Source organism: Gordionus sp. m RMFG-2023, chromosome 2, assembly GCF_954871325.1.
Source record: "Gordionus sp. m RMFG-2023 chromosome 2, tfGorSpeb1-WG-v2, whole genome shotgun sequence".
NCBI classification, from domain to species: domain Eukaryota; kingdom Metazoa; phylum Nematomorpha; class Gordioida; order Chordodea; family Parachordodidae; genus Gordionus; species Gordionus sp. m RMFG-2023.
Window position 1 is genome coordinate 59,788,220 of NC_088776.1, and position 20,353 is coordinate 59,808,572.

General features: G+C 28.2%; 2 protein-coding genes across 2 annotated transcripts; one reads left to right on the forward strand and one right to left on the reverse strand.

Annotated features, from left to right (window-relative positions):
• Positions 1-732: 732 nt before the first annotated feature.
• On the forward strand, positions 733-1,875 carry LOC135924518 (NK1 transcription factor-related protein 1-like). The gene is made up of 3 exons (XM_065459575.1): positions 733-1,042; positions 1,291-1,463; positions 1,755-1,875. Exons 1-3 carry the CDS (start codon positions 733-735, stop codon positions 1,809-1,811), a joined length of 540 nt encoding a protein of 179 aa, XP_065315647.1. The 3' UTR covers positions 1,812-1,875.
• A 13,794-nt stretch (positions 1,876-15,669) lies between these two features.
• On the reverse strand, positions 15,670-17,145 carry LOC135924519 (uncharacterized). Its single transcript, XM_065459576.1, has 4 exons — positions 17,069-17,145; positions 16,947-17,021; positions 16,817-16,900; positions 15,670-16,154 (listed from the first exon to the last, which is right to left on the reverse strand). Exons 1-4 carry the CDS (start codon positions 17,109-17,111, stop codon positions 15,670-15,672), a joined length of 687 nt encoding a protein of 228 aa, XP_065315648.1. The 5' UTR covers positions 17,112-17,145.
• Positions 17,146-20,353: the final 3,208 nt, after the last annotated feature.

The following is a 20,353-nucleotide window of genomic DNA, read 5'->3' on the forward strand; positions in this document are numbered from 1 at the left end:
AGCGGCCCAAAGCCCGGGCCGTGAGAAGTACAATAATTTTTATGGAGGGTAGAGGATTTTATTACATGCCTTCCCTTGCTGATTTCTAATGTATTATTATGATAATCAAATTGATTATATTATTATTTTTTAGAATAAAAATATTCATTATAATTTTTAAGATTTTATGCATTTTTGCCCATATAAATATAAACATAAACATTTTAAAAGTCTCCACCGACCTTAGGTCAGATATTAATTTTTCTCTTTTTGTTTTTAGTAAATAACAGGAAAATAATTTTATTCTTCTTTCATTGACCATTAAGGTGTTTTAAATGACAATTATTTTAAGTTTATAATAATATTAAAATACTGAAATTTGTTATTCTTATTATTATTACGAAAACAAAGTGATGAAAAATATATTAGAAAGATTACGTATTATTGTAAAAAAACCTTAATTGTCTTCCACCCCTTGAATCCTAAGAAGGAGAAAAAAAAACAAATGTTTTTTATAACCAAATATAAAACAATGGACTTTATTTTCTTTAATATAAAACATAAAATTATACCTTATTTTTATCAATATAATATAATAAATACATATAGTTAAATTTCTTATAATTTAGCGGGTCATTTAAAAATAATTTACCCTAATATTTCATAAAACTAAAATTTTTCAATAAATCTTACAATTAATTTTTCTAAAAATAATATAATTTGCTATAAAATATAAAAATATTTTAAAAAAAGATGAATAATTTATACTGTATAGAAGAAGACAATAAAAAATTCTATCCATCCTATCAACAGGAAACGCCTTCTTACCAACAAGAAACGCCTTCTTATCAACAAGAAACGCCTTCTTATCAACAAGAAACGCCTTCTTATCAATCCGTAAACGCCGAATTCTACCTAAGAGACGTCTATGAAATCATTCAAAGGGTGGAAACCGTAGGGCATCGAAAGCCGCGCGACAACAACGACGAAGTGAATATCGCTAAAATCGTGCGAGAACTCAAATCACTCGAGGGGAACGTGAACGGAAGTTATCACGATACAGGTATATTTTACATAAATTTATATATATATATTATTATAACAACATACAATTTTATGTAGTATTGTTAAACGGTTCGATTTGAGTCGATTTTTTTAAAAACGGCTAACTTAAAAAGTAGCTAAAGTTACTTAAAAAAAATAGCAACTAATAGCTCGTTACTTTATTTTGACATACCCCCATAATCCTTAATTATAATTCATTTTTTTTAATATTTCCGTTAAAAAAAATATTAAAAAAAAATATGATAGGCATTTTACGGGATATCGGGAACGTCAATCATTCTGAAAGCGTCGCAAGAGGGCGTTTCGAGTTTTCGGAGAGTCAAAAAATCTTTTTGGAGAACGTGTTTCTTAAAAGCAAATACGTTAATGCGCAGGAGCGAAAGACCATGGCTCTCACGTTAAATCTAAGGGACGACCAAGTATAATTATAATTTTTAGCGAATCTTAGAAAATAATTGCCTCGATAAAAATAAATCCCCGTTTTATTAAAGATATTAATAAAAATAGGAGAAATAAATTCCCTGTAAAATATATTCAGGATAAAATTCTCACTTCCGGCAGATGATTCTCTAAGAATTTATTATTGAAGATTTTTTTTCCAGGGAATAAATTTTCCGTTTACCTATTTCCTAACCACATTTTAATTTACTTTTTCACATTATATTATTTCTAATTTTTTCCTCATTTATTTTTTTTCTCCTAAAAACAAGGTAAAGAATTGGTTTCAAAATAAGAGGTCTAAACTACATCTCACTCGTACAAAATGAATTGAACATTTCCAGTGCAATTTTAAAACAAAATAATATATCCAAAACAATGCAATTCAACACCTAAAAATACTGTAATTAATAATGCAATCTCCGTCCTTTCAAATCTGTTATTTTTTTTGATTATGACAAAATAATATTAGTGTAGTATATTAATATATAATATATTTGATGTAACTTTTGGTTTTATATGTTTAATTTTTTAATTTATAATTTTGTTTTATTATAGAAATAAATGAGTTTTTTATATTAGTAAAAAAAAATATTTTTACAAAGATAAAGTGAATATAAGAATTGAATGGAGTAAGTGAAATATTTTTAATATATTTTATTCTTCCAGCAAAAGGAAAGTATATAATGTAGAAAATCGGAATTTTGAAAGAGCTAAAAATATCAATTTATGTAAAAGTTGTTCATGACCCTTAGTTATGGAAGGAGAAGGGGGCTGGTTTGCGATACGATTTTATTATTGAAAATTCTAAATATATGCGTCGGGGAGGTTCGGGACTAAGTTAAACCACTTTTTTTAAAAAAAATTCGTCAATAACTTCTATACGTTTTATATGTCGGGAAGTCTCATATATCGGTAGATATGTCTGGGCACGATCTAACCGAAAATGAATATTTTGTAAAAGTGATAATTTTTTTTAAACCCCTAACTGGAAGTCACTCAAACCAAGTTATGGGGTTTCCAAAAACTATTCTATTTCCTGGCTGAAAATTGACAAAAATCTAAAAGCCATTCGATTTTCTGGTTTTAAAATTGATAGAAAAGCTATTATTTGAATTTTCTTAAAATTTGTTATTTATAGGAAATAAATTTTTTAAAATATTTTATTGCTTTTTAAAGTTCAAAAATATTCCTATACCGCCTAGCTTTGGTGGAAGAGCGGCTTGCATCCAAGAGGATGATGAAAATTTGATATTTAATATAGATTTGAGAGTATTTTTTAAGTGGACTTCGAGGTCCAATAATACCTCAGGCGATGTGAAAATTGTAGATGAACGAAAGGCATGCAAAATTTTTGGAATGAATTAAAAAAATTTCAAATAGAAAGCCTAGTGAGCAGGTAATTATTTTAGAATATTTTTCATTCTAATTAGCAAGGAATTAATCTCTTAAATGAAATATAGCTTTATCCCCTCAATAGGTGAACCTAAACGGGTAAAGTTGGCTTTGTCCACTAAAATAAAATTTTCGGGTGGGCAGTCCGATTCAGAAAGGGAATAAAATTCACATTTACGAGGGTTTAGTGATAGTCCTGTAATAGGAGCTAATTGATTTAAAATTGATGTAATTTTTATGATTTCATTATAAGGGTCTGCAAGTGTGCCATCGTCCAGGTACCATACATTTACACAATTGGAAGAGATCTCTTTTATAATTAATTGGATGCCTTGACAGAACAATGCTGAACCTAAAGGGTCTCCTTGTTGGATGCCCTGTTTAGAGAGAATAATAGAATCATTAAATTTTAAAAAGGTGGGTAGGTTGTAACATGCAGCGATGTATGTTGTATAATCTGGGAAAGTTTCACAAAAGGAGGGTATAAAATGTTCCCTTCTATATGTAGGTCGATTTTGAGAATGCATTGATCATGTGTATTATGGAGAATGACACGTGTCGAGTGGGATGCAGCCTCACATCCTCCAGCAACATTAAAACCAAACTGGTTTGGTTGTAGTAGATTGGATGGTTAGATTTTATACGGGAGCAAATTATTTTGAAAATGATTCACCGGAAGAATGACCCTATTGCAATAGGCCTGATGTCCCCATTGGTTTTATTTAAGGATATTAAGCGGGCTCCAAAAATGATGGGCTGAATGAGATTAGGTATATTATTATGAAAGATATGATTATGCAATATGGTGAATTGTGTAAGTATGTTTTGATATTAGGGGTAAAGTTGGTTTAATTATATCTTGGAGATAAATGGCTCGAAAGCCATCGATGCCTCCTGAAGAATCTTTTTTAAATTTCATTATTGCTTCCAATATTTCCATCTTGGTTAGTGGAATGGGATTATTAGATAGTGGAAGGATGATTTGTGAAAAATCCTGAGGATGTTTAGATTGCATGGCCGTGAGAGTTATATCATTATTGGGGCCCATAGTATCACTTGAACAGGCTATGTTGATAGCTGAATTTACATTGCATAGGTTTATTTTATTTTCAATAAGCTTAGCCTTTTTTTCTCTTCTGTCAATATCTTATTGAAAGAATGTGGAGGTTGTTTGGGAATATCAAAGTAACTATTATCATTTGAATTTAATGTTTTTTTGATGCTTTGTGTTAAGTTTGATTTTGATGTTGGGAGATGTAGATTTAAATATCCAAGCTTTTAATATTTTTATTTAGGGAGGTTAAAATAGCTAAATAAATTTGTGAATATAATTCTAGCACCTCTGGGTATACGAGCTATTATTGGGGGGGGGGTGACTTTCTTTCATAAATTTATCTAGTTGAATTAATGTTATTATCTGGGCAGAAGATATAGTTAAAGGGATTGTTTCTATGTTGAGGGTATTGTTGGAGCTTGAAGTTGTAGGTATTGGTTCCAAATTGATACTATTAATAAGAGCAGGGTAAGAAGAAGGAGGCATAACAGGTTCATTGTACATGATGAAGGTCATCTGTTGGCTCGTTTACCATGACATATAATTTTATTTCCTTTTGTTAAGGAAACATTCTTAAGGCATGTGGGACATATGACCATGGTTCATACTATAGTTAAGAATAATTATTTTTAAAAAAAAATTATCAAATGAATGATTTGTAAATATATAGAAGATGATAATAATAAATACTATACCTCCTATAGACAGGAAATCGTCTTATCAATCGATAAATGCGGAGTTCTACTTAAGACACGTCTATGAAATCATTCAAACATTAAAATATCAATTGAAAATAAAATATTTTTTTCAGTAACATGACAAAGTGAGATTTATTTTCTTATGACATAAAATAACTTATAAAAAATTAAATTATTAGACATATTTTAAATAATAATGGAATATTTTTATTTTAAATCCTTTAATATAATTATATTTAAAAAAATAAGATTAAAGCCGCAAGATGGCGTCTTATTCCTTTATTATTGAATATATATAATCTTATCTTATCTTATCTTATCTAGCACGTTGGTCATAGACCTGCCCAAAATGAGCGAACGTGAATTTTATGAAGGCCCACCCTTCATAAAATTATGCCGATTTTTTTAAGGCAACAAACCTTGTACCCAGTTGTAGTTTAACTAAATAAGTGGAACTTACCCTTTCCGATATTGTAATTTTAATTTATAAATTAATAATATAAAGACATATATTTCTTATTTGTTTTTAATCTTGAATAGTTATATTCATGATAAGGAATGAGTTAAGAATATTTGAATCCATAGACATCAAAAAATTAAATTTTTTATAAATGTTTTAAATTTAGATTTAAAAAAAACTTCAAAGGTCCGACCTGGTCAGAATTTAAAAAAAAAATATTAGGCTCGGCCCGAATCAGATATTTTAAATAGAATTTGGCAAGGGCCTGGCCCTAACTTTGCAGATTTCTAGTAGAAAGGCTCTAGGATAGCACTTTGGCTAGTAGACTACCATTGAAGCTAATGTAGTTGGCTTTAAGGATTGCTATGGCAGGCCTTTATCGAAGAAAAAATCCCTCTCGATTTTATTTTGTATTTTTTCTTCAAATTTTATATCCACTAACAAAAATAAATATAAATTGATTAATAATATAATTTAAAATTTAAAAATAACAATTTTTATACAAATCCTTTTTTAAATAATAATAATAACAATGTATTAAAAGAATGATTGCGCAAAATAATAAAAAAAAAGGATCTTAATCACCAAAAATGAATGACTTCACAAATTTAACTAGTGTTGTTAAACGACTCAATTTGAGCGCCGATCTTTTAGATACGGCTAACTCGATATTTTATCCTAAAAAATATTATGCAAGCCCTAAAGACTTTGCTCATAGATGCCATACAGGATTGAACATCTATTGGTGAAATCTCGACGCTTAAGCAATATTTTCCAGGCTATGACGTTGAATTAGCCGTTTTTAAAAATCGTCTCAAATCGAGCCGTTTACCAAATTTAACATATAAAAAATGACTCCACGATTTAACATTAAAAAATCGACCTTCTTACATAACATTTATATATAAGAAAATGAATCCCATTTCAATTAATAGAGTATATATCAAAATCTTTTGCCTAAGCAATTACAGCTTACCTTGGCATTTGCAGTTTGGTCAACCTCGTAAAAAAAGTCATTTGTTTGAATATATCGAGGAGTAGTGTTGTTAAACGGCTCGTTTTGAACCGATTTTTAAGAACGGCTAATTCAATATTACACCCAGTACAATATTACGCAAGACCGAAGATTTTGCTCATAGTAGGAACAAAGGTTTACACATATATTATCGAAATCTCGAGACTTAGAGGCAATATTTTTCTGCCTAAAATATTGAGCTAGCCGTTTTTAAAATCGCCTCAAAACAAGCCATTAAATAACACTATTGAGGAGAATAAAATAAATTATGTTTGAAATGTATTTATTGAGTTTCTCTTTATTTTCTAAATCGAATTATCTCAATATTATAAGAATCTTATTCAATTTCAAGATTGAAGATTAGAATACGAAGTCTATTACTAATGTACTCTAAGCTCGATAAGTTAGTTCTTATTTATTTTATAAAAATGAAATATAATTTTAAGATCCATCCAAAACGTAGTTTATGGGTCAAGGACGAATCTGGTCGGCACGCTAACTTAGTGTACATATACGACTGGCCGCCCCCTTTAGATGACGACGACGATGATGATGATGTCCAAGAAGAGGCGGATCACAGAAGGAAGAATCGAGAAGTGGGAATGGGGAAGAAACTAATAAAAACGGTACGTGACGTGTATACATATTGTTCGACCTTTTTTTCGTTGTTGTTGTTGACTCGATAATTGGAAGTCGGCGCTCGGGTCCCCAGACGAAAAAGATGGGCCGGAAAACCTGCGAAATTTTTTAGTTGGCAGACCGGAATTTTACAATATATTCTATTTTCACCGCGCCGCGTCGACTTCTAATGAATAATATAACATCCTGATTAAACTAAATATGTAAATTTCGTTAGTTAAATCGTCTTGGGATATGAAGTGTCACAGGAAGGGGTGCCGGCGAATAAAGGTTTTCAATCCTAGAAAAGGATGCCTGCAAAGTTTTTTGCAGATTAATATGAATGTGAAACCGGTTTTGGCGGGAAACTCATGCCGTATGATTTAGAAAATTAAGCGCCAAACAATTTATAAGACAATAAATAATACTTGAACATATATAAATATCTTTTGGAAAAATTTTGGAAAAATCAAGAGAAAACAATGGAGTTTAATTTTCATTTATAAGAGATAAAATTTTGATAGATTAGGAAAATTTGCTTCCCCGTTTATTTTTCCCGCAAGCTATTCTCTTTCGCTTTATCGCAAAAGATGATTCCACCCGGTTAGCTGATGCGGCAACTGATCTGCGAACTATTAAGGATCCCTCAAAACTTATGTATAAAAAAAATTGTTGCTCAGTCCTAAATAGTTTACTTATTCTTTCGCTCCCAGCCCAGAGAATCTAAAGTTGCCATTAGCCTGGGGTATAGTGTTGTTAAAACGGCTCCATTTAAGCCTATTTTTTTAAAATAAACAGAGATCGGGATATCGGTTTAATAGATGTCTAAGTTTCAAAACTTGTTCATAAAAATAGAACCGTACCTGCATATTGGCTGTGTAATAATGAAAACTCATCTGACCAATATATTCAAATATATTTTAAGTAAGAATAAAAAATAATCATATAATTTTAAAGAAAAAATCCAATTTTTTTTACCCATCAAATTAAAAACATATTAAAGGTCCCGCGACATTGAGTCTTATATTATATTGATCATTAGGTGTTTTAATGGTATTTTAGTTTAATTATATTAAAATACTGAATTTGTTATATACTTTATTATTTGCGAAACAATGATTTCGTAATAATAATAAGGAAATAATTGCGCATTATATTGTTAAAAACTTTTATGGTCTTCCACCCCTTGAATCCTAAGTAGAAAAAAAAACAAATTTTTTATAACCAAATAAAAAACAATTTTAAAGGAATCATGACTATCCGGGGTTTTAAAGGGATCCCTTTAAAATTTCAATTTTTTAAAGGATAAAGAACTATACGGTATTATCACGTTTTACCGTGATAAAGAGGAATCTTATTTTAACAAGCGTTTTATGCCCGTTTCGTTTCGTTTCGTTTTATTTTTTTTAAATTTTATTGTTATTTATTAATTTCCAATGTTGTTTTATTAGCCTTATGAAATAGGTTATGTCTCACATAGGGTATCAATCGATAGCTAATCAAAAGATCTATTCAACTGGAGGTCAATCTCTCCCCCGTAATGGGCGAGTCTAGGTCTAGGGGGTCAGGAATATTTTTATAAACATAAAATATCGATATGGGTATCAAACAAAAGCTAATTTAAATATCTTTTGACAGAAAGCATTCATTCTTGGTCTTGATGGGTTATGACTTGGTCTGGGGGGTAGATAGAGAGGGGGGGGGTTAAAAAATAAGTTTTTTTGATATGGGTATCAAAAAAGGGTAATTAAAATATCTTTTGACTCTAAGCCATTCTTGGTCTCGATGGGTATGACTTGGTCTGGGGGGTGGATGAAGAGGGGGGGGATAAAAAATATAGTTTTTTTGATATGGGTATCAAATAAAAGGTAATTAAGATATCTTTTTATTGTAATAATAATAATCACTTTAAGCGGGCGTATCTAGGTTTTGGGGGTCAGGAATATTTTTATAAACATAAAAATCGATATGGGTATCAAATAAAAGCTAATTTAAATTTCTTTTGACTGAAAGCATTCATTCTTGGTCTCGATGGGTATGACTTGGTCTGGGGGGTGGATGAAGAGAGGGGGGGGGTAAAAAAATAACTTTTTTGATATGGTATCAAATAAGAGGTAATTAAGATATCTTTTTATTGTAATAATAATAATCACTTTAAGCGGGCGGATCTAGGTTTTGGGGGGTCAGGAATATTTTTATAAACATAAAAATCGATATGGGCATCAAATAAAAGCTAATTTAAATTTCTTTTGACTGAAAGCATTCATTCTTGGTCTTGATGAGTATTACTTGGTCTGGGGGGTGGATGAAGAATGAGGGGGGGGGTAAAAAAATAACTTTTTTGATATGGTATCAAATAAGAGGTAATTAAGATATCTTTTTATTGTAATAATAATAATCACTTTAAGCGGGCGGATCTAGGTTTTGGGGGGTCAGGAATATTTTTATAAACATAAAAATCGATATGGGCATCAAATAAAAGCTAATTTAAATTTCTTTTGACTGAAAGCATTCATTCTTGGTCTTGATGAGTATTACTTGGTCTGGGGGGTGGATGAAAAATGGGGGGGGGGTAAAAAAATAAGTTTTTTGATATGGTATCAAATAAGAGGTAATTAAGATATCTTTTTATTGTAATAATAATAATCACTTTAAGCGGGCAGATCTAGGTTTTGGGGGGTCAGGTATATTTTTATCAACATAAAAATCGATATGGGTATCAAATAAAAGCTAATTTAAATTTCTTTTAATGCATTCATTTTTGGTATTGATGGGTATGACTTAATCTGGTGGGTGGATGGAGGGGTTTGATTATATTGATTTTATTTATCTAAGCAGACGTATTAAAATGTTATAAATATTATTATTCTTATAGAACATTAACATGGGTAAATTATTAAATACAACATATTTAGACTTCAATATTAAATATCACTATAAGCAGAGCTCATATAATGTCAATGCTTTTTAAAAACTTATTGTAACCTAATAAAATTATTTGCTCGCAACTTATTCTAATATGCTATATATTTAAATCTCAAAATTTCTGGCTATATTTGAAACCATCGATTCACAAATTTTAAAATGACATATTAAATTTTTCTTTCTACAGTTATAAATTATTACACATCTTTAGAAGCAAATCATCCTTATTATTATATTTTTCTTCAAACCATATAATCAACACATATTTTATTTTATTTTGATAATTGAAATTTAAATATAATTTTGAACAGTTATTTATTATTACAAGTAATATTTAAATGACATTTTGTGGAACAATTAATCCCATTTTTAAAACATTGGCATCTCTTATTGTTGCAACTTTTTTGGCAATTGCAAATTGATTTACAATTACCATAAGAAGATGCACTTCTTGATGCTGTTATTATGGAAATAGTATTATCAGGAATGGTTAAATTGGAAAATTTTATTGATTTATGAACACTCGTTTTTAAAAATGATGAATCAATTTTTCCCAATTGAGTTCCAACCCTAATTTATCGCCCTCCATTTGGATAATTTTGGCCTCAATATTTTTGGGGCATATATTAGATCTATCATTTTTATTTATTGGGATCATCAGTACGTGATCCCCAATGGATAATTTTATTTTTTTAATTTTATTTTTGTAAGCATTGTGTTGCTTATTCCTATCCAATAAATATGCAATAAAGGAAGGCAATCTTGCTAAAATATTTTCTATAGTATTCCCAATTGAATTAGTTGTATTTTTATCTTGCCATACAATTGTGTTTCCTAATTTATATTTCGTTTTGTCCGTATATTGAATATTATAATATGATTCGTATGAATTTTTCCTTTTTATTTTTTGTGCAATAACTATACCTTCAGGAGTATTACTACTATTCTGGTTATAAATAAGAAATAAATTGTATATGTTGAATTTGAAACACTGGGGAAATCTGGTTTAAAATAAAATATAAAAATGAAGAGTTAAATTAGTAGGCTAGAGTTAGTAAAATATTCATTAAATTTATTATATTCATCAGATAAAAGAATAATTTATCAATCCATTGACATTATACGATGAACTTCAAATAGAATTTTAAATTAAACCTTTTAATTTTAAGTTTACAATATTTATTATCATTCATTTTTTACTCATTTCATCGGGATTAGAATCGATCAATAAGTTATCATTTAACGGTGAGCTTGGTGTAACATTTTGAATTAAACCTTTAAAAAATTTTAGGAGTTACTATTATATATTAATTCTGACATATTTTATTATTACTGATTTCATCAGGATCATATTCTATCAATGAGTTTTCGCTTGATTATAACCTCGGAAGAGTATGAACTAAACCTTTATTGAATTAAGGGGTAAATATATTTAAATATAATGATTTTTTATTTGGAGGCTGGTGGCGATGCAGAGGTTTAAATTATCTGAAAATTATTAATTTTTTTTATAAATTTTGAATTAAACCTTTAAAAAATTTAAGAGTTACAATAATATATTTAAATCTAACATATTTTATTACTACTGATTTCATCAGGATATTCTAATGAGTTTTCTCTTGATGTTAACCTCGGAAGAGTATGAACCAAACCTTTACAGAATTAGGGGGTAAATATATTTAAATAGAATGATTTTTTATTTGGCGGCTGGTGGCGATGCAGAAGTTTAAATATTCTGAAAATTATAATTTTTTTTTATTAATTTCGATAATTTTGAATTAAATCTTTAAAAAATTTAGGAACAATTTATATATTAATTCTAGCATATTTTATTATTACTGATTTCATCAGGATCATATTCTATCAATGAGTTTTCGCTTGATGTCGGAAGCGTATGAACCAAACCTTTATAAAATTAGGGGGTAAATATATTTAAATATATAATGATTTTTTATTAGGAGGCTGATGGCGATGCAGAGGTTTAAATTTTCTAAAAATTATTAATTTTTTTAATAAATTTTAAATTAAACCTTTAAAAAATTTAAGTTACAATAATATATTTAATTCTAACATATTTTATTATTACTGATTTGATCAGGATATTCTAATGGGTTTTCTCTTGATGTTAACCTCGGAAGAGTATGAACCAAACCTTTATAGAATTAGGGGGTAAATATTTTTAAATATAAAATAATTATTTTTTATTTGGAGGCTGGTGGCGATGCGGAGATTTAAATTTTTAAAAATTATATAGCCCTTAAGAATTTTAATTTTTTTTAAATAAATTTCGATATATTATTTTTTATATTGAGCCCTCTTAAATATTATAGATTTTTACTCATTTCTTCATGATCAGAATCCACATTAACTATTCCTGGTATCACTTCCGGTTCGCTACCGAATAAGGTGTTCTAGTGAAAAATACATTAAATGGGGTATTTTTAATTGTTCTAGAAAATCCTAGATTGATATTAAATACAATTTTAGGGAGCGCAGTCGCCCAATCATATTTTTTTGTTTCCAACATGTAACCGCTTATTCAAGACTCTAAAGTTCCATTTGCTCGCTCAATTAAACCATTGGTTTCTGGGTGGCGTGGTCGCGAATGTGCGAATATTACCCCTGGAAAATCATCCTTTAACATAGATTCAACCATTTTATCTACAAATATTTTTTTAGACAAATCAATAATTTTATTTACTTTTAAATTCTCGTCCATTATCACTTTGTAAAATTTTTGGAGGACCGAAAGTAAAAAACAAATTTCGTATAACCCTCAATGTTTGTTCCACTTGTTTTGATATAAGAGGCTTTGCGTATGTAAATTTAGAAAAATGGTCTTTAAAGTGAATTATGTATTTAATTCTCCATCAGGAGTGCTTCTAAAATCAATAAGATCCATTACAAATCGACCCCATACTGCCGTTGACTTTATAGCTTTACCAGTTGGGGCCTTCGGCAACGTCGTCTTCAATGAGCACACCTCACAATTTTTTATATAATCTTTGAGCTTATTCACTGGAACAGTTGCATATATTGTTTCAATCGATTTGATAGTTGTGTTCACTCCTAAATTTTTGGGAAAATAAAAAGATTACTAGTGCAATTTTACGAACCGTGTTTTTTATTCGCTTAATATTTATTAATTATACTTAGTACTTGTACGATTCGTTCATATTAATATTAATTTAAACAAATTTGAATAAATAATATTACAGTTAATATTCTATAAATTTTGAAATACTACTAGAATAAACATAGTATGTATTTTCAAACGAGAATATATTATTGTCATAAAAATAACAATACACATACTTTTTAAACAAATAAACAATAAGTATAAAAATAAATTGCATTCAGCTTATATTATTAGCGCTACACGCACTATCAGTGGCGTAGCCAGGATTGATCCATGGGGGGGGGGGGGGGGGTTTGAAAAAAGTTTTGGGGGCTTCGCCCCCAAACCCCCTTATCAAAATTTGCCAATATTTTGTGTATTATACCCAGGCCAGCATAAATATTAAAAAATATTAGAATTAAAATTTTTGCCAAATTTATAATTAATAAGCGACTGAAAGCATTATTTTGAAAATGTTATCAATGTTTAGTAAATTGTATATTAATTCAATCTATTCGATGTAAAAAAAATTTGCCTCCCCCCAAACCTTCCAATTTTATGATCAACTCAATATATCTTATTCTATGTTAAAAATAATTATTTTAATTAAATTTTTGCATATAACAATATTTTGCAGAGATTTTATTTATTATTAACTTTATTTATTTAACTGTAATTCTTGCTAAAAAAATACAATTTAACAATTTTATTTAGTATAAACCCTTTATTTAACTATGTGTTTATTTTATATACAAAAAATAAATTTCAAAATTAGAAATTTTATACAGATTACTATTTTAAAAATTGATTGTAAATATCTATATTTTAAAAAAATAAAATTACAATAAAATATAAGTAATTCTTGTATGCAATTTAAAAAAATATAATTTAACAGTTATATTTAATACAAATGAGTATATTATATAAATAATTCTTATTGTAGGTGCAATACTATTAATAAATATAGTATAAAAATATCATGACTAAAAATTCATTATAATTAAGTTTTACATATAAAAATTTTATGACTAAGAAAATATTACAATTATATGATTTGAATTTATAAAGAGAGGTCTACTTTTCTCTGAGATTTGGCTAATTCATCTAGAATCAAATTTTTATCTAGAATAATCTCCTTATAAATATTTAATAGGGCTAATCCATTTAAACGGTTTTCACCGGTGCTATTTCTTAAATAGGTTTTTAACCTTTTCAAAGTTGAAAAAGGCCTTTCATTAGTGCAGGTACTAATCGGTAAAGTAGCTAAAATAAAAAACAATGTTTTGATATTGGGCAGGGAATCTAAAGTGCAATTACACATGGAAAGGGCCTGCAAAGCATTTTTTGGTCTCAAAGAGTACTCTATTCTGCCAAGATTTTTATACCAAAATTCGACATCACAAAGTAACTTATCATACGACCCTAATAAATCATCAGAATAAAACTCTGAGATGTTCTTAATATCCTCTCGCGTTTCAAGTGTAATCAACAATTCAGACTCAACCGGCAAAAGAAAATAAAAGCTTTTTAAAATAAAATTGTGACTTATAAATCTTTCCTTTAATTGAAATAAAAATGTATCAATAAGTGGAATAAAAATGTTAATTTTATAAAAATCCTCAATCGTAGATGCATCAATATTTGAGCGATTGGATTGTCTAGAAACTACTCTAGGTTTAAAAATTTCAATCCCAAACATATTAGCGATCTCCTTTACTTTCTCATATATTTCGTGAAATTTTTCATCCACAATATCTCTGATATTTGTTAATATTTCAACAATATCCTTTGCCCTATTCATAACCTCCCTTAAATCCAAATCAATTTTTTGTAACATTTTGCTAAAATCATATGTATAATTAATTAAAAAATAAACACATTGAATTGAAATTAAAAATTGATGCTTCGTAATAGCCTGTAAAAGATTTTCCGCATCTGCGGAATCTTTTTCTTTGCGTAATATGTATTTTCCAGTGCCGCAAAAATAACCTCATATAACTCGATGAAAACCTTCACCGATTGTTGTCTTTCAATGAATCTTGTGGGACAAAATCTTTTTAATTTTTTTTTTGAATTTTTTGAATCAATTTCATCGAACGTTTGGGTAAAAATCTCCCTCTTCTTGGGTGGGGTAAAGAAGTCACAAACCGACGATATTGTTTCTAAATTTTGAAAAATATATAAAAATTATATAAAGATATCTATAATACATAATAAAATCTAATAAATTTCAATTAAATCAAAATCTTTTTACGTAAACTGTTCCGGATGTCTCTAATTTCACATGCCTCAGTTATCATCAAATTCAGGCAATGTGAACTGCAGTGAACATAAAGAGCTGTGCTATAAAGCTCTCTAATTCTTGACTGGACCCCTTTAACATGACCACTCATCGAGGGAGTTCCATCGTACCCTTGGCCTCTCAGTAGATTTAAATTTAAATCCAGGTTTTGAAGTGATTTAATAATTTGATTAGCAATCGTTTCTGACTTAGTGTCAGGTAATTCAATAAATTGAACAAATAGTTCCTTCATTTTATAATTAACTGATTCCATATCAATAAACCTTATTGCTATGGATAGTTGTTCAATATTACCAATATCGGAAGTTTCATCCGCCAAAACACTAAAAAATGGTGATGCTTTGACTTTTGAAGAAACTTCCTTTAATATAAACTGATTGCATATTGATATTATTTCATTTTGAATAGTGAGACTTAGGTAAGTAGCATTTTTAGAGGAGCTTTCAAAAAGCTTTAGGTAGTTGTCATTATTATTACATAAAAATTTCAATAATTCCTTGAAATTTCCTTCATTGTGAGAAGGGGATGTAAGTGTTAGGGGGCCAGGAGATATCCTATGAGCTCTTAACGCCAAGCCCTGCCTCCCTAACCAAATGATAGCATCAATAATTATAATTATTCTTGATCGATTTTGTAACAATATCAAAATTTTTTTTATTCAATACATTGGATATTGATATCTTTTGATTCATTGAGATTTCTTTTAAAGAATCCATTATCTCACAGGAATTAAGATGATATTTATTTTTTTGATGATAATTAAAATTTTCGAGCGCATCTTTCCATCTTGTGTACACTTGACTTACCAATGTTTTGAGTTTTTGTAACCCATTTCCAGCATATCTTGGGGAAAATATGACGCAAACTTTACAAAATGCGCCCTTTTCATCGGCTGAGTAAGCAAGCCACTTATATTTGTTAAGCCAGGATGCTTGAAAGGTTAAATTTCTTTTGCCCAAGGGCAATGGAAATTTATAACATTTGTCAGGTATCCAAATATTTTCAACAGCTAACAATTTTTCATTATCATTTTTAAAATGAAAATTTAAGTAAAGTGAAACATCTTTTTGAGAACGGTGTGGTGTTTCTATATTTTTTTTAGATTTTAAATGATATATTTCAATATGAATTTCAATGTTAAGAGCTGAGCAGCACAAGAAAAAAATCTGGATTATAAAAAATGTATCTCAGATAGATATCAAAGTTTCTTAATAAAAATTTAAAGACAGTAGAAGGAAATTACTATAGAATATCATTACCAGTTTTAATTAATATTTTTATATTTGTAGGATGATTTACACTCATGGAAGTGAAGAAGGTAGTAATATTTAAATTATGAAAATAAGTTCCTAAATATTATAAGCTGCCCAAGATTGTATATACAAAAGATTTTAAGAAAATAATTATGTTCTTCACAAATAAATAATAAAAACTGTATTTTATAAACTATTCTAGTTTAATTGGTAATGATAAATCATCTGTATCTAAGATTCATTTTTTCATAACAAATCTGTATCTAGATTATTTTTCTGGAGGGCCTGCCCAACTCTGTTTGTATTGTAGATACAAGTTTTCAATACTGCTTAACTCTGTTTGACTTATAATGTACTACCTTTTGCAATATAACACAAAAAAATGACTAACTTTAAAATTATAACTAAATATCGTGCATTGCAAAATTTTAATAACTCAAAATGAAAATAGTATAATTTACAAATAAAAAAAATGGAATTAAAATAAATACTATACCATCATTTGATGATTTTCCAGATGATTTTGTAGCTAACTCATCATTGGTTTTCCCATGGAGTGGTAATGGTATGTCTGGTCTTTCTAATTGCAAGATTTAAATAAAAGATATTATAAATAATACCATTACCTTCGTCATCTGAGGATACAACGAAAACCAACTCAACTGATGGCTGATTTTTACTAGCAAGAGCAACATCTATATCTATATATATTTCTAATTCAAATTACACAACTTAAATTTTTATATACCTTTTTCTTTTTGTTGTTGACGAAAAAACTTACAGATATCCATATTTAAAAATTATAAAAAATTAAAATTTACAAACTATCTATATAGTTTAAAAATATATATTTAATAATTAAATTTATAAATATCTAATTTAACTATGCCAAGCCAGAAAATATTTACAAAATATCTTTATTGTTATTTAATAAATTTAACTATGCCAGAAATTATTTACATACAATATATCTTTATTCTTTTATTGTTATTTAATATTTTAGTTCATATAATTTATATATATTTTTAAACGATGTGATCATTTAAAATTAAAACTCCTTTTTTTATAAATATATTTCATTGTGATATTCATATTCATATTGTATTATATATAATATATTATCTTATTTCTCTAAATTGAAACCGTTTTTTAAATATAATTATTCGCAATAAAAAAATAATAATTTTTTATTTTATAAAAAAAAAAAAAAAAAAAAATTTTATTCTATGGGGGGGGGGGTTTCGACCCCAAACCCCCCCCCCCCCCCCCTTGTCTACGCCACTGCGCACTATCATAATAATATTTTTAAAAAATTAAAGTTTAAGCTAATATTTTCTATTTTACATGTCAATAAGAACACATGTTGAACCAATTTATAACATGGTTCAGTTGAATTCAAGTTATTAGGCCAAAATTTTAAAACGGTAATGTGAGTTTGTTTTTACATTTCATTTTGGTAATGATGATAACTATTATATTGATAAAACTAATTTACATATATCATTTTATTAGTATTATTTCTACAAAAATTAACCTAGTTCCCTCGAAATAAAAAAAAACTTTCTTTTTTTAATTATAGATTTTTTGTTGATTTAAAATTTGTCACTTTTTATTATTATTTTTTTAAAAATTATATTTCAATTAATTAGCAAATTCTGTGAACACATCACTATAAGATCTTATTTTAAAGCGCTATAAATTTCTTATGATTTTAGCGGGTCATTTCTTTCTATTGAAAAATAGGTTACCATAATATTTCATAGAATTAAAATTCTTCTATAAATTTATAATTAAAAAATTTCAGAGTTGATATTTAATATAATCATATTAAAAAATTGTGTTTTTGGAAATTATTGATAAAGTTGTCAAAAATTTAATTACAATTTTAAATTTCAATAAGATTAAAGCCGCAAGATGGCGTCTTATTTTTTTATTATTGAATATATATATTATAATATAATTTTTTATTTATGTTCTTTATAAAATTTTTAATTTAAAAAGATAATTTAATAAAAATATAATTTTTTAGAAAAGTTTTACCGGCCCGGCCTGAACTCGATATTATTTTTTAAAAAAATTTACCGACCCGGCCCGAATTTATTAAAATCTAGAAATTAATTGTTATAATTAGTCAAAGTGTCAATAAATATTCAAATATTTTTATTTTACATAAAAAATTCAATATAAAATTGATAAATTTAGATATATTTAAAAAAAATTTCAAGGTCCGACCTTTGGCACGGGCTTGGCCATAACTTTGCAGATTTCTGGTAGAAAGGGTCTAGGTTAGCATTTTGGCTAGTAGACCACCATTGAAGCTTTTGTAGTTGGCTGGATTGCTATGGCAGGCCTTATCGAAGAAAAAACTTCTTTCGATTTAATTTTTTTTTTTTCTTCAAATTTTATATCTACTACAAAAATGAATATAAATTGATTAATAATATAATTTAAAATTTAAAAATAACAATTTTTATACAAATCCTATTTTAAATAATAATAGCAATATATTAAAAGAATGATTGCGCAAAATAATCAAAAAAAAAAGAAGATCTTCATAATTAAAAATGAATGACTTCACAAATTTAACTAGTGATGTTAAACGACTCAATTTGAGCCGATTATTCAAAACGGCTAACTCAATATTTTGTCCAGAAAAATATTGTGCAAGCCTAAAGAATTTGCTCATAGAAAGAACATCTAATGGCCAAATCTCGTCGCTTAAGCAATATTGATATTGAATTATTAACAACACTAAATTTAACTTAAAAAAACTACCTTCATAACATTTATACATATGAAAATAAATTTCATTTCAATTAATAGAGTATATATCAAATTGTTTACTTCGTAGGCATTTGCAGTTTAACTAAATAAAAAACGTCATTTGTTTGAATATATTGAGGAGAATAAAAAAAAAATCATGTTTAAAATGAATTCATTGGGTCTCTCTTTATTTTCTAAATCAAATTGTCTCAATATGATAAGAATCTTATTCAATTTCAAAGGTTGAAGATTGAAATACGAAGTCTATACTAATGCACTATAATATGGTTCGATAAGTTAGTTCTTATTTATTTTTATAAAAATGAAATATAATTTTAAGATCCACCCAAACGTAGTTTATGGGTCAAGGACGAATCTGGTCGGCACGCTAACTTAGTGGCCATATAAGACTGGCCGCCCCCTTTAGATGACGACGACGATGATGATGATGTCCAAGAAGAGGCGGATCACAGAAGGAAGAATCGAGAAGTGGGAATGGGGAAGAAACTAATAAAAACGGTACGTGACGTGTATACATATTGTTCGACCTATTTTTTGTTGTTGTTGACTCGATAATTGGAAGTCGCCGCTCGGGTCCCCAGAAGAAAAATAGGGCTGGTCGGAAAATCCGCAAAATTCTTTAAGTAGCAAACCAGGATTTTACAATATATTCTATTTTCACGGTTTCGGGCCGCGCCGCGTCTACATCTAATGAATTATATACATTCTGATGTAAAAATATGTTAATTTCGTTAAGTTAAATCGTCTTCGGATATGAAGTGTCAAAGGAAGGGGAGCCGGCGAAGAAAAGTTATCAATCCTAGAACAGGATGCCTGCAAAGCTTTTGCAGTTTCAAGTGCTGTCAAATGGATTACGCTTACGAAGATACTACGAATCATTTGGAGGCTATCGTTATAAATACAAATTTTTATATAAATTATTTAGAAAAAATAAATGGGATTTCGTCATATTTTATCATATAATAGTTTTCAGCGCATTCAACATCTCAAAATTCGAGGATAAATAACTTAGGAAACTTTGGATCACTTGTTAAGAAAGAAGCATTATTACTCCTGCATAACGGATAAGATACATTTTTGTATCCCTTAACTCTCTAGGTTTTACCTTCATTAGAGCGTATATAAAATATCCCTAATCACATTACGGAAATAGATAATTTACCCTCTTCCGAACCGCACAACGTGTCTTGCGTAGCACAAAGTCTTCCGCCTTCTCACGAGGGGACTTGGATATCTTGATCGCGATAGA